General features: G+C 43.9%; 2 protein-coding genes across 2 annotated transcripts in view; one reads left to right on the forward strand and one right to left on the reverse strand.

The window, feature by feature from the left end:
• ENOPH1 (enolase-phosphatase 1) overlaps window positions 1-17,282 on the reverse strand; it is a 39,955-nt gene extending 22,673 nt beyond the window's left edge. The window contains exon 1 of the mRNA XM_006151439.3: window positions 17,163-17,282. Within this exon, the coding sequence (XP_006151501.1) occupies window positions 17,163-17,246 (84 nt within the window). The 5' untranslated portion in view covers window positions 17,247-17,282. The remainder of the gene's footprint in view (window positions 1-17,162) is intronic.
• Window positions 17,258-17,802, forward strand: part of HNRNPDL (heterogeneous nuclear ribonucleoprotein D like) — a 24,789-nt gene continuing 24,244 nt past the window's right edge. The window contains exon 1 of the mRNA XM_027773016.1: window positions 17,258-17,729. Coding sequence (XP_027628817.1) covers window positions 17,258-17,729 — 472 coding nt within the window. The remainder of the gene's footprint in view (window positions 17,730-17,802) is intronic.

Raw genomic sequence — 17,802 nt, forward strand, 5'->3', positions numbered from 1 at the left:
TGCACGTGCCCTATAGCAAAAAAACCTCTCCAAAAAAAATTTATTTATTCAATTGTATTATTACTATTATCATTATTATTTAATTGCTATAGGGCATATGCAACTTACCAAAGAGAGAGAAAGTAAGAAAGCAAGCCACCAAGTCTGGGACTCAAACCATGGTCCGCTATGTGGGAGTCCAGCACCTTAACCACCATGTCACCTGCTGGCCCCTCACTGCCTATTTCTTCAAACGATGTTTTATTGAACACAATCACACTCATTTATTTATAAAACGTTTCTGACTACATTAGGGCCACAATTGACAGAGTTAGTATCTGTGAGTGAGCGCATCTAGCCTGCAAAGTCTAAAATACTTACTCTCCGGCCCTTTACACAAAGTCTGCTGACTCCTGAACTAAATTGCTAGACCACAAGTCCTTGAAGGCCTGGATCAAGTGTGCCCTGCTCACAGCTTTATCTCGGACACACACCACAGGACTTGAAACTCAAACAGCTGCTGACTGAATGCCTTCCGTGCATGATACACATTCCAAACCCTGATCACCATGACTCCCTCTTGCTGTTCAGGCTATCTAAAGAGTATCCTATAAGAAATAATTCAGTAATGAATAACCTATCAGCAATCTATGCATGGGGAACATGATTTCTCTACGGCCAGCATTTCTACATTTACTTAAAACTATAGCATATGAATCTTTTCAAATCAAATTGTGGTGCATTCAACAATTATTTTAGTATTTTTTAAAGAATTATTTATTTGTTTCCTTTTGTTGTTATTATTTTTCTTTAATTTGAGCAGAGACAGAGAAAGAGAGAAAGAGAAAGTGAGAAAGTAAGTCACCAGGTCTGGGACTCAAACTGCAGTCAGCCATGTGGGAATCCAGCACTTTTAACCACCATGCCACCTGCTGGCCCTGTTTTAGTATCTATTATGTGCCCAAATATGCAAATCCCTAGTGTGACATGGAGAATGGGATTGGAAGTCACAGTCTCTATGGCCAAAAAGCTTAAGAAAGCTAGTCAGAGAGGACCAGCAGTTGGCATAATGGCTATGTCACTGGACTCCCATGTAGTCGACCACGGTTCAAGTTCCAGACCTGGTGGCTTAAACTCACACTGGGCACGTGTGCATGTGTGCGTGTCCAAGATCCCGAGAGGATAATGGAGAAGGGACTGCAGTGTGGCCATCTCCCTTGGGGGGTGATTTCTTGTTTTCTGTCTCTCTGGCAAGCGCATGCGCCCTATAGCAAAAACCTCTCCCCAAAAAAAGAAAGCTAGTCAGGGGGAATGGTAGGTAAAAAAAAGAATCGTACTGTGGTATGATGTGTGGGGTAAGAAGGGCATGGGCAGAAAGCTGTGCAAACACAAGGAGCAGTGGTTCTGCAGGATCTGCAACAGTTCTGGAATAGCTAGAGTCCAGAAAAGCAGAAAATGAGTGTGGTCTGTGAGTGTAGAACCCAAGTACACAATTCAGAGAAGGCCTTCCATTTTAAGGGAAACTCTATAACTGAGTTGAATTAAAGGAACTGCTTGTTTAAATTTATTCACTCAGGCCATCCCCATAACACAACAGATGGTACTGTGAACATTCCCCACCAGGGCTCTAGTCCAGCCTGGCAGCTTGAAGAACATACTGGCTCAGGCCAGCAGGTGGTATGGAGGTTAAGGTACTGGATCCCTCATGGCTGACTGCACAGTTCAAGTCCTGGACCCTGCAACTTGAAAATCACATCAGGCATGTGTGTGTGCATGCCCAATATCTAGAGGGGACTAGAGAAGAGATTGCAGCATGGCCATTCCTCTGGGGAGTGATTTCTCACTTTCTCTCTCTCTCTTTCTCACGTACACACCCTAAAACAATAATGAGAAAAAAGAAACCCATACTGGCTGGATAAGCCTGCCTAGAATCCAATGGGATGCCAATCTGAAGGAAAACCCATGGTCGTGTGACCAGGCCCCATTAGTGGGCACTTTCTCTCTGCATGTGTGTGTTTCTCCATATATATATATAGTTCACTCACTTTTTTTTTACTGGATGCCCAGCATAGTGCAGGCTATGAGCTAAAAGCTGGAGATATAATTATGAACAAAACCATACATGATCTCTGAACTCAAGGAGTCTCAAAGTAGAAGTAGACATTGACTTATTTATTAAGAATGCTTTAATAAATACTACAGATAAGAGATACACAGCACTATTAGGGCATAAAGTAAGAACATCTGACTTATGAGGGAGGTCAGGGAAGGCTTCACTGGAGAAATGACTGCAGACCTCAAATCTAAAACAATGGTTCTCAGTGTGGCACAAGACCCCCCCCCTTCAAGAGTAGCTGAGACCTTTTTCCAGGGGGCCTATGAGATACAAGTTTTTTCCTAAGAGTACTAATAAATAATATATTAGTTGCCTTTATTTGTTTTGTTTTGTTTTGTTTTGTTTTTGCTATAGGGCATGAGCACTTACCAGAGAAAGTGAGAAATCCCCCCCCCCGGGTGGGGAGGGGATACCCACACCACAATCCCTTCACTTCACTTTCTCATTCTTCTCGGGAGATTCTGGGTACAAATGCACATGCACCTGCCCATGTGTTTGTCAAGCTGCCGGGTCCAAAACTTGGACCACTGAGTCAGCTATGTGGGATCCAGCAACCTTAACCACCATGCCACCAGCTGGCTGCTATTTGCCTTTCTTACTTTTCCTTCTTTAGAAGTGCACAACAAAGATGTCTGAGAATCACCAAAGGTGAATAGGATTAACTCAGAGACTACAGGACAGGATGTTCTACACAGAGAGAATAGTGAGGACAGAAAAAAGCTCTTGGAGGGGACAGCAGGTGGCGTGGTGATAAAGGTGCTGGGCTCCCACATGGCCAATCGCAGTTTGAGTCCCGGACCTGGCGGCTTGCTTTTTCGCTTACCCTCTCTCACTGTCTCTCTCTGGTCAAATTAAAATAAATGAATAAATAGTTAAATAAAATAATTCTTTAAAAAAAATAGAGAGAGAAAGGCTCTTAGGTAGGGTCACCTCAGTGTATAGCTTCTGTATAAGCCAGAGGTTTTCAAATGTTTCCATTCCACCCCAGGTCCTAAAAATAAACAACACTATTCCTTGAGTGAGGATTCACTAAGTGTAACAAAAAGAGTCTTTATTTCATGAGGCACCAACGTGCTATTTATGCCAAACAAAACACATACCAAATTCTTTTTTTTTTCCTTGGAGAAAGTTTTTGCTATAGGGAGCATGTGCTCACCAGAGAGACAGAGAGAGACAGAAAGCAAGAAATCAGCCCCCAGAGTGGATGGCCACACTACAGTTCCTTCTCCATTCTCTTCCTGGGATCTTGAGCATACACGCACATAAGCCTGCATGAGTTTGAAGCCACTGGGTCCAAGATCTGAACCACGGTCAGCCATGTGGGAATTCAGTGACGTAAGGGCTATGCCATCTGCTGGTCCCAAAACACACATCTATTCTGATTAATAATATCCCGAGTAGGCCTGAAACCCTGCTTTGTGGAGTGCTGGTAACACTCTGAAAACCACTGAGAGAGACATGCTTTCTACCTCTCTTCTCTTTCAGCTTCCCTGCAAGCTTCTGGATCATTACATTTCTTAAAAAGAGAGAGCAAGGCAAGGGGCCAGCAGGTTGCATGGTGGTTAAAGGCCCTGGACCCCCATGGCCAACCACGGTTTGAGTTCCAGACCTGGCAGCTTGCTCTCTCTCGCTCTCTCTCTCTCTCTGTCCCTCTCTGGTCAAAATTGAAAAATAATGATAATAAATAAATATTTTTTTAAAAAATAGTGAGCAGGGCATAAAAAAGAAGAAAAAACTGGCAAAAACTTTTTTTTTTCATTCATGTTAACAGCCTGAGAAATGCTGTGGTTAGGATGTAGCTAATAGGTCAATAGGAACCAACCGGTGTTTTCAGTATGCATTTCAGTGACTGGGACAAAGGTTTGCTTACATAATTATCATTTTTAAATACTTACAAATACTTATGTCTAAAGTCAACTTCCAAATGAAAATATGCAACACAAGAAAGTTACTGTGACTTTTTAAATAATGATAGAACTGAAGTTTTTCCTCCCTTCACAGTTCCTTATTCAAATTTCACCTGCCCCAAGAAAATAAAGAAGTCATTCATTTGCTTGTTCTTGTGTGGCATCCCAGTAAATACTGGATAATTCAGCAGATTTGGAAGCATATAAACAACATGAGAAGGCAAAATTTTTCAGCATACTCAGCAAAGAAAGTCTTGTATAACCTCAATAAAGTGCATTCTTAACCTAAAAGAAAATAAAGAGCTAAAATTCACAGCTTTCTTTTTCTGCAAGAGATTCCCTTTACCTTACTAATAAACTTATTTTTTTTAATTTGTCAGAGGACGTGTGTGCTTGCAGGCAGAGAGAAGGAAAGTAAGAAAGCACCCCCAAGAGTCACAGTCATGCTGCAATCCTCCATTTCTCACTTCTTTCAGGATTTTCATGCCATGCATGCACAGGTGGTTGACATGTTTTGTAAGCTGCAGGGTCCAGGACTCGAACTGTAAGATAGGTCATGTGGATCCAGCCACCTTAACTACCAGGCCACAGGTTACTCTGACAGACCTTTATTTACTTTACCTGCATGAGGGAGCAAAAGGCAGAAGACTGCACTCCCAACAAGGTCTTCATACTGCAATCCACCCCGAGCTTCAGCCAGCCCCTGCTCATGGCTACTGGCACACCTGGCATACTCAGAGAGGTCTCCAGACATAAACCTAGAACCTTCCATTTGGATCAGTCTTGTATTGGATTGTCGGACAACTCATGATGGATTTTTCTGGTTTTTTTTTTTTTTTTGTAATGCAAAAATCCATCATGACTTGTCTGATGACCCAATATTTTGGTTTTGTTTAAATTTATTTGTTTCTTCCATGAGCAAGACAGACAGACATCATCCCCTAACAGGGTCCTAATGCTATGATCAGCCCTCAGACTTACCAACCTCAGATCATGGGCCCTATAGCAAAAAAAAACTCTGAAAAAAAAATAATAATAAACAGCACAGGTGAAAGCAAGCTTCTTCTTTGTTGTCCCCTGTGAGTTCTAGCTTTTTCATATTGAGGGCAGAGTGAGCATCATATACTTCTCAGCACTGAGAACATTAGAGGTTACAATAATTATCGAACGGATGTTTAACCAAAGTTGGAAGATAACTATCAGACAATATAGACTCTTTCTAGAAAGTCTATAAATTAATATAGGATTTTTCATAAGAAAAATGTGAGCTTCAAATTCCCCAGTTATTGGAGGGACCAGCAGTTAGCATAATGGCTATGTCGCTGGACTCTCACGTAGTCGACCGTGGTTCGAGTCCCGGACCCGGTGGCTTAAACTCAAGCCGGGCATGTGTGCGTGCATGCCCAAGATCCCAAGAGGAGAAAGGAGGAGAAGGGATTGCGGTGTGGCCATCCCCCCTGGGGAGTGATTTCCTGCTTTCTGTCTCTCTGTCTCTCTCTGTCTGTCTGGCGAGCGCATGCGCCCTATAGCAAAAACCTCTTTAAAAAAAAAAAAAATTCCCCAGTTATTATTCCCTAAAATATTGGCTTATTTGTCTCTATTTTCCTACGCCAAAAAGTCATGACTTTTCCTGGGACCAGCAGTTAGCGTAACGGCTATGTTGCTGGACTCCCCCGTAGTCGACGGTGGTTTGAGTCCCAGACTGGGTGGCTTAAGCTTATGCCGGGAACGTGTGTGTGCATGCCCAAGATTCCGAGAGGAGAAGAGAGGAGAAGGGATTGCAGCATGGCCATTCCCCCGGGGGGTGATTTCTCACTTTCTGTCTCTCTGTCTCTCTCTGTTTGTCTGGCGAGTGCACATGCCCTATAGCAAAAACCTCTCCAAAAAAGAAAAAAGAAAGGAAAAAAGTCATGACTTTTCCAATGAGCCAATATATTATTGGAATATAAAGGAACATGAAAGAATAAGTTATGAGCATTGTTAAACAATCAAGAGTGACTTAACTGTTTTTTTTTTTTTTTTTGGAGAGGTTTTTGCTATAGGGTGCGTGCGCTCGCCAGAGAGACAGAGAGACAGAGAGACAGAAAGTAAGAAATCACCCCCTGGGGGGGATGGCCAGCTGTAATCCCTTAACTGTTGTATTTCTAAAAGTGCTTTAACATAAAATATAGCAAACAGAATTTATTAAACAAATGTCATGGAAAGCATACAAACATACAAAAATCAATAAAAATCTTCATCGACTTGATTTTTAATTAAATAGGTATTCACTATTTCAAATAAATATTATAAGATCAAGATTTGTGTGTTTGGGACCAGCAGATGGTGTAATGGCTAAACTGCTGGACTCACACATGGTCAACCACGGGTCAAGTCCCAGCCCCAGCGGCTTGAAACTCACGCCAGGTACATGTGCATGCATGCCCAGAATCTCAAGAGAAGAAAGGAAGAAAAAGGATTGTGATGTGTCCATCCCCCTAGGGGGTTGACTTCTTGCTCTCTCTCTCTCTCTGTGTCTCTGGTGAGCGCTCATGCCCTCTAGCAAAAATTTTTCAAAAAAAAAAAAAGAAAGAAAGAAAAGATTTGTGTCCTTAATTTTTATTTTCTAGCAATAAGGTCAATTTAAGATATCTTGCCTTCCCCTAGTCTTGCTCAAAGCAAAATATGTCATTCTGTAAGCCTAAATTCCAGCCCCTAAACAATCTTAACTATTTCCATACTACCACAATCTGTGACCAAAACAGTCTTTTCAAAAAAACCTGTTAAATCTTTTTTTAAAATGTCATATTTGGGGCCAGTAGGTGGTGTGGTGGTTAAGGGCACTGGACTCCCACATGGCCGACCGTGGTTCGAGTCCTGGACCTGGTGGCTTGTTTGCTTTTTCTCTCTCTGTCCCTCTCTGGTCAAAGTTAAATAAATAAATAAAGTTAAATAAAACAATTCCTTTAAAAAATATCATATCCAATGCCATAAATGATAAATTAAAAAAAAAAAAAAACAGTGAAACTGCTAGGATGTGTGATTCCTGGATAGCCAAGAATCTTTAAAGGTATCCATTAGTCAGGGATGTTTTCTGTGGCTGACTTCCCCGACACAGCAGTGATGCACTGCTGAAGAGACACCAGATGCCACCTGATGACCACGTTTCAAATCCCTGGTCAGGCCGGCCTGAAACATGCCAGGCATGTGTGCGGTGCCCAGGAGCCAACCGGGCAGACTACAGAAGGAAGAGGATTCTGCCAGAGCTGACCCTGGAGCCAGTGCTCTCCTCTCCCCTCTCCCACTTTGTGACGTATGTGTGCACACGGCATCAGGAATAAGGAAAGCATTTGTGTATGTATATACGTACATACGTATCTAAATCAAAAAAATGTGAGCATTCACCAAGTGTGGTAGGGTGAAATAGCCCTCTACCTCCAAATATTCATACCCAAATCCCTGAAACCTGGGAATGACAAAAGAGAGTTTGGGTGTTGGGGGGAATATAAAGATAGGATTAAATGAAGGCTCTTGAAATGGGAAGATTATCCTGGATTACTTGGCTGGGTCTGATATAATCATAAATGCTTATCATTCAAAGAGGAAAATACGAGGGTTGGAGTCAAAGCAAGGGATTGACCTGAAGGTGCTATAGCACTGGCTCTGAAGGTAGAGGAAGGGACCATGAATGAAGGACTTCAGCGGCCTCCGTAAACTGGAAAAGGCAAGGAATAAAACTTCCCCTAGAATCTCCAGGAAGAACAGGACCCTTCTGACACTTTAATTTCAACTCAGTGAGATCCATTTGAGTTCTGAAACCTAGAACTGTAAGGTTATTACAATGTTTATTTAAAATGTATAGTTTTTAAAAAAATAATTTTTGGGGTGGGTAGGTGGCATGGTGGTTAAAGGCACAAGACTTCCATGTGGCTGACTGCAGTTCAAGTCTCAGATCTGGTGGGTTACTTCCTCACTTTCTCTCTCTCTCTCTCTCTCTCTCTCTCTCTCTCTCTCTCTGTCGCTGTCTGATCAAACTGGAAAATAATAATAAAGTTAAATAAAAAGTAATTCTTTAAAATTTTTTTTTGTTTTAAATATTTTTGTGGGTGGCATAGTGGTTAAAGGTGCTGGAATCCCATGTGGCCAACCACAGTTCGAGTCCTGGACCTGGTGGCTTGCTTTCTCACTTTCCCTCTTTCTCTGTCTCTGTCTCTCTCTCACTCTGTCCCTCTCTGGTCGAATTAAAATTAAATAAAGTTAAATAAAAATTCTTTATTTAATTATATTTTTATTACTATTTTTTTGTTTTTGAAGTTGACCACAGAAAGACAGAGAAAGAGAAAGAAGTAAAGTGGGAAAGCAAGCTGTCAGGTCCAGGACTGGAACTCCGGTCAGCCATGAAGGAGTCTGGCGACCTTAACCACCATGCCACCTGCCAACCCCCAAATAAAGTAATTCTAAAAAAAAAAAGTTTTAAAACATTTTTTGTATTGCCAGAAGATACGGTCACACTGTAACCATTTTCCTCCATCCCATCAGGATTTAGGGCACACAAGCACATGGGCCCAGGGTGTTCTTCAACTGCCTGGGAAAGGATTGAAACTGCTGTCAGCCAGGTGGGATCCAGTTCCCTATGAACAATGTTTAACAGCTGCTCTATGGGGCCAGCTCCTTTATTGTTCTAAACCATTAAATTTTTGGTAATTTGTTACAACCACAATATATATAATATAATGGGTTTATTAACAAGGAGGTACTGTTTAGCTGCCCATCTGCCAAAACACCCAAAGGCTTATTATATAGGCCCCTAGTGTACACACATTCAATTAAATATTTAATGGTAACAAATTATCTAAAAATCAACACAAGGTGGTGGTTAGGAGGAATCCACTGGAGATTTGTCAGGAATGTGTAACCTCTCATCTTGCTTTCCTGCATGTACAAAGAATTCTCTTATCTTTCTATTTGGCCTTTAAGAAAGATGCATTGCTTTACATTTCTAGTTCAGTTTTAGAAGATGATTTGCAAAAGCTGGGGAAGTGGCCACTTGCCCCATGTTATGTTTTCTAATAAGACTTATTTCATTATCTCACTCAGTTTTTAATACAGCCTTATTGATCCACAATCAATCTGACTTCTAAAAAGTTCTGGTTCTGGGGGCCGGCTGGTGGTATGGTGGTTGAAGGCGCTGGACTCCCACATGGTTGACCACGGTTTGAGTCCTGGACCTGATGGTTTGCTTTCTCACTTTCCTTCTCTCTCTCATGCTCTATCCCTCTCCGGTCAAATAAAATAAATACATAAATAAAGTTAAATAAAATCATTCTTAAACTTCTGATTGTGTTAATGATTGCAAACTTCCTCTAACTGATCTATACTCTCTTAGAAGGTCTGTTTTATTACCCTATATGAGCTGTTAGAAAAGAGGGGTGCTAACAAGCCTATCCATGGATAGAACTTATGAATTTGTGTAAATTTTTTTTCTTTTTTTGGAGAGGTTTTTGCTATAGGGTGCGTGCGTTCGCCAGACAGAGAGAGACAGAGAGACAGAAAGTGAGAAATCACCCCCTGGGGGGATGGTCATGCCGCAATCCTTTCTCCTCCATTCTCCTCTCGGCATCTTAGGCACACATGCACACGCACCTGGCGTGAGTTTAAGCAACCGGGTTCGGGACTCGAACCGCAGTTGGCTACGTGGGAGTCCAGCGACATAGCTATTACGCTAACTGCTGGTCCCTATAAATTTTAACTTCTCACAGTATGGTCCATGGGCCAGCAGCATCAGCATCAAATAAGAGCTAGTTAAAAAATCAGCACTAGTCCCACCCGAGATGCTCTGAATTGGAAACTATATTTTAGCAAGAACCTCAGATGATCAGTACACACATTAAAGTCTGAGAAGCACAGATAGAAAGTCATAGTATGCTTATCTATGGGTTTGCAAAGGTACTCACCATGCCCCTTATATTTTAAATAAAAATATTCTAACCAGGTTTATGTTCTCTTAATGAAAGATTTTTTTAAGATTGTCAGAGGACACACACACTCACCAAATAGAGAAAGCACCTCGATAAGGCATAGTCACACCTTTTTCTTTCATTTCTCCCTCCCATCAGGCTTTACAGCATGGACACACACACACCTGCCCACCATGATTTTCAAACCATCAGGGCCAGGATTTGAACCACAGTCAGTCAGAGGGACCCAGCTCCAAATACATAGTCTTTAAACCACTGAGCTACAGGGCCCAAGTTCTTAATTACTGGAATGGTTTTATTTTCAAGCACAAAATGTCATCCTAAGGCACACATGAAAAACCACTCCCCCTCCATTATTTCTAGGCGAGTTTTGTTAGGATGATGGATGGATACTGACATAAGTAAAGTGACTTACTTAAAAAGGGAGGTTATTTTTGGCCCAGCCGTGGTTGTGCAGTGCTAGACACTGCTGCTTGGCTGGCTGTGGGAGACCCGATATGACTACCCCTCCATTCCAAAAGGCCACGGGATGCATCTGTAATCCCAGCTACTTAGGAGGCGGAGGCGGGGGGGGGGATATAACACAGTAAGACGCCATCTAAAACACCTTCACACACATGAACGCACACATGCACAAATACACACACCGAAAAAATAGTTTTTTCTTTGTTGAGGGCTACATAGTTAAGTATTTAGAAAATGCCCACAACAAAAGCCTCACAGGGGTGGCATAGTGTAAAGGCTCTCAACTCCCACATGGTTGACCACAATTCGGGCCCTGGACTGGAAGCTTGAAAATCACATTGGGGGACCAGCAGTTAGCGTAATGGCTATGTCGCTGGACTCCCATGTAGTTGACCGCGGTTCGAGTCCCAGACCTGGTGGCTTAAAACTCACGCAGGGCGCGTGTGCGTGCATGCCCAAGATCCCAAGAGGAGAATGGAGGAGAAGGGATTGCAGCGTGGCCATCCCCCCTGGGGGGGTGACTTCTTGCTTTCTGTCTCTCTGTCTCTGTCTGTCTGGCGAGCGCACGCGCCCTATAGCAAAAACCTCTCAAAAAAAAACCCGAAACTCACATTGGACGTGTGTGTGTGTGTGTGTTGAGTGCCGAAAATTCTGGAAGAAGGAACTGTGGCATGGCCAGCCCCCCAGGGGGTCATTTCTCACTTTCCCTTTCTCCTTCTCTCTCCTGCAAACACATGCACCCTCTGACAAAAACAAAATCAAACCTCACAAGATAGACATACTCTCCATTTTGGTGAAGATGCCGAGACTGAGAGAACAATTACCTTGCCATACATCACGCAGCTGACACGCAGAGGAACCAAGTGCTCATCCAGAGTGCTGCAAGTCCATGCCCATCCTTGAACATGCTACCACATACCCTATAATCCTCAGTATTCGTGGATTCCTTATTGGCAAGTTCTCCTATTTAAATTTATTTGTAACCCCATAATCAACACTCACTCATGACACTTTTGAGGTCATTTTCAGACATGTTGCATGGTTGGAAAAAATTTTAATTGAACGATGCACAGATTCCCGGCTACGGTCTGATAAGGTGATGCTCTGCCTTCTGGTTTCAGCTCCCTCACTGTAAAGAAATGTCCTCTCTGGGGTCTCTTTAATGTCACATTTTCTGGTATTTTTGTGCTTTTCATTGGTGAAGTGCTAAAGTGCAGTCTGGTATTCCTAAACTCAAGAAGGCCATGACATGCCTGTGGGGACAAGTATATTAAGCTCCTGGTATAAGGCACCAGTTACAGTGCAGCTGGCTGGGCGTTCAGTGTTACCGAGTCAATATAAATTAGGTAAACAGAAACAAACATAAAACTATTGATCAGTTGTCAACAATGTAGCCAAAGGCTCATAGGGGCATAGCTATTTTCTCTAGAGTCAAGGATTCAGTAATTCACTAATGTTGTGTACAGAGCAACTTTACAGAATCTAATTAGCGCCACCAAATAGAAAACATTTTACTATACAAGAGATCATTCTCCTTAAACTCAGAAACCATAGTTGAAGGTTCCTAAATAGGTTAACCACGAGAATTGATGATGGTGTTAATTCATAGGCTGTTAGGCTAAACACATTAGAATAACACAATGCACAAAGTCAGAAAATGACAAGGACAAAGATCGAGAGGCTGCATATATCCCAGGGACACGCAAGCTGATCCAATGGGATAAGAAACACAGTCATAATTGTTTACATAATTTTCATCTCATCTTTAAATTCCAATTTATTTTGTAACTTAATACGAGTATGTAATATTTATATATAATGTATAATTTACATTGGCAGTGCCTGCTCCAATTCTGCTCATGGTATACATAACCAAAAAACGTTGGGAGATCACCATTGCAGAGGATGTTAGTAGCTGAAGAAAACAAAAATTAAAAAACTTCCAGAGGCATGAGGACAAGACAGGTAGCTACGAAGGATGGAGATGCAGTGGGAACTTCTTTTTTTTTTTGAAGAGATTTTTGCTATAGGGCACATGTGCTTACAAGGGAGACTGAGAGAGAGAGAGAGAGGGAAAGAAGGTGAGAAATTATCCGCTGAGAGGATGGCCACACCACAGTCCTTTCACCTCCATTGTGCTCTTGGGATTTTGGGCACACATGCATATGCAACTCATGCACACAGGCATGAGTTTCAAGTTTCCGGGTCCAGGACTCATACCATGGTTGGCCATGTGGGAGTCCAGCGCTTTAACCACCACACCACCACCTTCTGACCTGCAGAAGGAACTTCTAAGGAAAGTGAGGGTCTGCTGCTTTGCTACCACCAAGCTGTGATGATCTTCACCCAGGACGCCTCCCCAGATACCAATTTCTCCTATGAGAAATGAGCTGCTTGCAACAATCACTAGATGACCCTAGCTAGGATCCTTTCCTGCTCTAAAAAATCGACAATTCTATGACTCAGAGAAAATAAGATATAACAGCTGGTAAGTAAAAGCATGTTTGATGCTGCTTGGAGCCTCCAGGCTGAAGGCATGCCCTGACAAAGTACAGGCCCAAGAGAACAACATTTCCCGAAATGGGAAGATTCTGTAGAATTCCATAACATATCCTGGACGGTTAGCACTTCCATATTACACAGTTTAGCAGCATCACATATGCAGTCAACTTTAAATCCTCAGCAAAAAAAAAAAAAAAAAAAGGGAAAGGGGGCACCAGCAGTTGGCGCTGGTAAGTAAAAGCATGTTTGATGCTGCTTGGAGCCTCCAGGCTGAAGGCATGCCCTGACAAAGTACAGGCCCAAGAGAACAACATTTCCCGAAATGGGAAGATTCTGTAGAATTCCATAACATATCCTGGACGGTTAGCACTTCCATATTACACAGTTTAGCAGCATCACATATGCAGTCAACTTTAAATCCTCAGCAAAAAAAAAAAAAAAAAAAAGGGAAAGGGGGTACCAGCAGTTGGTGTAATGGCTATGTGGCTTGACTCCCATGTAGTCGACCCCAGTTCGCATCCCAGACCTGGTGGCTTAAACTCACTCTGGGCACGTGTGCAAATGTGCCCAAGATCCTGAGAGGAGAATGGAGGAGAAGGGATTGTGGTGTGGTCATCCCCCCGGGGGGTGATTTCTCGCTTTCTGTCTCTCTGTCTTTCTGGTGAACGCATGTGCCCTATAGCAAAAATCTCTCAAAAAAAAAAAAAAAAACAGGAAAAAATAACAGTAATAGTGCTGGCAATCTGTTTGCCATTCCATTAAAGGAGGGTCTTCGGTTCACCAGGACAGGCTCAGTTACCTTGTGTCTCTTACAGTCTGAGTAGCTCAATGTGAGGCAAATGTTTGACATGACATGTTATTCATTTATGTCACCTAATCCCAAACCAACTACTTCATCTGGTGCTCAAAGAAGACACCAGAGAAGTGTTCCAACCCTAAAGGAAAATCTGGCTGCGTTTGATTTAAGATGGAAAGTCAGCCTCTGAAGAGTACTGACTTCCTAAGGGCACTTCAAGGGCAATTTTTAACTGTGGTTGATTTTTTGGACTATAGAGCCGAACATCTAGATAAGACTCAATTATAGTTATTCTGGTCCAAGAGCTCACTCCTAAACCTATCACCAAGAACTGGCGTAAATTGACATTTGTTGCCATATACTTTTACAGCCCTTTCAGTGATTACAGGGCTCTCATCTCAGCTGTGTCATTTAACACACACACACCAGCCAAGCAAAGATAGGACAAACACTGTGATCCCATTCAGACGTCGAGGGTGGTGATGGAAATACAAGCTTTTGAGGAGCAGGACAGTGGCATAATAGTAAAATGCAATTCTCTGTGAGGCTGATCCACCCAAGAAAATTCCAAGTTCACAGTCAAAAACTGCTCTGAGTACACAAGCCATGTGTGTGTCTATGATCTGGGTTTCTCTGAGGCCGGCGAAAGACAGCGATGCCAGGACATGTTAGGGGTACTGCCTTTGTCTCTCTGGGTGTCTCTTGCTCCCAGAATACATTTTATCTTTCAGGTTGAAAAAGAAAAGTTGGGACCAGTATATAGTGTAATGGTTATGTCACTGGACTCCCATGTAGTCGACTGCAATTCAAGTCCCGGAACCAGTGACTTAAAACTCATGCCAGGCACGTGTACGTGTGTGCCCAAGATCACAAGAGAACGGAGAAGGGACTGTGATATGGTCATTCCCTCTGGGGAGTGATTTCTCACTTTCTGTCTCTCTGTCTCTCTCTCTCTCTCTGGCAAGTGGACATACCCTATAGCAAAAAAAAAGAAAAAGAAAAAAAACAAAAACAAAACACCTCTGAAAAAATAAACAAAAAGTTTTTGAAAAAGACAATTGGGGTTCAAATCCCAGACATCGTGTTCAAATTTTCAGAGCCTTAGTTTCCTCATCAGTAAAATGTGGATGGTGCACATGTATTATTATGTATTATAACAAAATCTTCATTTGTATGATATTCCCCAAATTGACTTTCTAAGAATATGGCATATCTAATACTATATCACTTCTTTCCCTGTAATTATCCTTAGTCTAGTGATGATGGTAGAAAGCAAGAGAAAACCAAAATGGAGCTAGTACATATAATAAGGGCAAAAATGAGGAATCCTTGGGGCCAGCAGGTGGCATGGTAGTTTAGGTGCTGGTTCCCACATGCTGATTCCACAGGTTCAAGTCCCAGACCTGGCAGCCTAAAAAATATGCCAGGTGCATATATGGCAGAAATTCCAAGAGGAGAACGGACGAGAGACTGTGGCATGGCCATCCCTCTGGAATGGGGGTGATTTCTCAATTTTCCTCTCTCTGAGGAGCACATACACTCTATGGCAAAAACTTTAAAAAACTAAAAAAACGAACAAAAAAAAACGTGAGAAAATGCCAAACTAGATTTTTCAGAACTTCACTAAGATCTCAAGGTACTGCGATTATCTTCTAAAAAAAATTTTAAGTGGTTGTTTTATTTGGAGTACTAAAAATGTACATAGAGTTTATATCATAACTTATATTAAGAAATTCATTCCAGGGAACCAGCAGTTAGCGTAATGGCTATGTCGCTGGACTCCCACGTAGTCGACCGCGGTTCACATCCCAGACCCGGTGGCTTAAAACTCACGCTGGGCGCGTGTGCGTGCGTGCCCAAGATCCCGAGAGGAGAATGGAGGAGAAGGGATTGCGGCGTGACCATCCCCCCTGGGGGGTGATTTCTCGCTTTCTGTCTCTATGTCTCTCTCTGTCTGTCTGGCAAGCGCAGGCGCCCTACAGTGAAAATCTCTCCAAAAAAAAAAAGAAATTCATTCCATGGGGCCTGCAGATAGCATTATGTCGCTGAATTCCCACATGGTACACCACGGTTTGAGGCCTAGATCTGGTGGCTTGAAAGTCACACTGGGCATGTGCGTGTGCATGCCCAAAATCCTGGGAGGAGAATGGATTGTGGGGTGGCCATCCCCCCCCTGGGGGGAGATTTATCACATTCCCTCTCACTGTCTCTCTCTCCTTCCCCCCCCAGAGAGCACATGTACCCCTAAGGCAAAAACCTAAAAAAAAAAAAAAAAGTCATCCATTCTTCATAGTTAATTTTTCTTTAATAAGTTAAAATCAAATCAGAATTAAAACTCAGGCAGTTCAGTTGCCTGGAAGATGAGTTTTTCCTACTTCATAAATACTGTCTCTACAATTACTGTATGCAAGCACCTTTAACACTTGTGTCTGAAATAAATCATTAAACCTCTGGAAGCTGAAATAGACAACCAGACCTGAGAAGTCCTTTCAAAAATCATGCTAACATTTGCTATTTACTTTTTCTGACAGATGAACAGGATATAAGAGAGGAGTCTGCTATAAAACACAAAGTTGCAAGCTCGAGAAATGGTGTAGAAAGCTTTTTTTTTTTTTAGTTGACAGAGGGCGCATGTGCTTGTCAAAGACAGTCAAGAAAGAAGGCACTCCCCAATGGGGCGTGGTCACACCGCCATCCTTTCTCCATTTCTCCATCCGGTAGGGATTTGGAGCACGCACTCACACCCGGAGTGATTTTCAAGCCCCTGGCCAGCATTCACTGCAGTTGGTCACGTGGGATCCGGCTACCTTAACCACTAGCCCACTGGCTGCCCGAGACGTGCTGATTAACAGTGACATCCTAGGAGGAATGCTATCCATCCGAGCCTCAAGCTTCCATAGTTTGCTAAGGAAAATAAACGGACTCTAGAAGTTACTATAGCTCAGTGATCCAGCGCTCTGCAGGCAATTTGACCACTATCAGGAGTGGGAAGGGGCCAAGAGCAACCTGACAAATTTGCCACTCAGCCTTTCCGTTTGGAGACGAAGCCTCCAGGAACACCAAGGCGTGGCCACCGCCTCGCCAGGCCCGAGGGAGCACAAAGCGGGCGTTGATCTGCCAGGCGCGTGGCGCCTAGGTCCCTCGCTTCACCATGCCCCGGCCATCCTGCCCTGCTCCGCCGTTTACCCACGACCATCTCCATCCCTCCCCACCCGTCTGCATGCAGCCGAGAGCAAGGATGCGGGAGGGAGAAGATGGTGCGGCGAGGAAAAGCAACCCTGCAAACCGCCGCAGCCTTCCCACCTCCCTCCTATTCCAAGAGGATGCAAAGCCACACCGCCTCTCCCACGCCCTGTATCTCTACTGCAAGGTCTGCAATACTTTATATTTGTCTTTAACTATTTTAAAGCACAACTTCCCCGCTCCCTTCCGCCCCTCACCTTCACGAAAGCAATCGGGGTTGTGGTACCTTCGATATCTAACAGGATCACGGTGACTTCGGCGGGCACCGAAAGCACGACCATTTCCCTGCTGGATGCAATCCACCAGGATCGGCCTACTAGGAGGGAGGGCGGAGAGCGGCGCCGTTGCGCCCCGGCACCGTCCTGGGCTTCCCACTGCTCCGCAGCGACCTCGGAGCCCGCACCGCACGCCGCCTGAAGCGCTCGTGGGAAAGACCACCTGCGCGAACCTGCAGCGGAAAAGGCGATCGCCCGGTGGCCCTGAACCCGGGAGCAGTGCGGGACAGCAGGCCCAGACCACGTGGGCAGGAAAAGGGGGCGGCTCTGACCGCGCTCCGAGGGGCGGAGGAGGTAGGGCGCCAGCGCGGATTGGCCGCCGGAGGGCCTCGAACGCGATCCGTCAAAATGGGCCTCGCGTGGGCGGGAACAAAGAAGAGAACGCGGGAGCTCGGTGCGCGGGCGCGCGCCCTCCGCAGACTGGTAGAGCGAGCGGGAGAGGCCCGGGGCACGTGCAGAAGGGAGCCCCGCGAGTGGCGCGCCGGGGATGTGAGTGCCCCTTGCCCTCTCCTGCACCCAGCCCCCTGCCCGCCCACTGCCTCCGATTTTGCATATTGACAGT

This window comes from Tupaia chinensis, unplaced genomic scaffold, assembly GCF_000334495.1.
Source record: "Tupaia chinensis unplaced genomic scaffold, TupChi_1.0 Scaffold000318_1, whole genome shotgun sequence".
Lineage (NCBI taxonomy): Eukaryota > Metazoa > Chordata > Mammalia > Scandentia > Tupaiidae > Tupaia > Tupaia belangeri.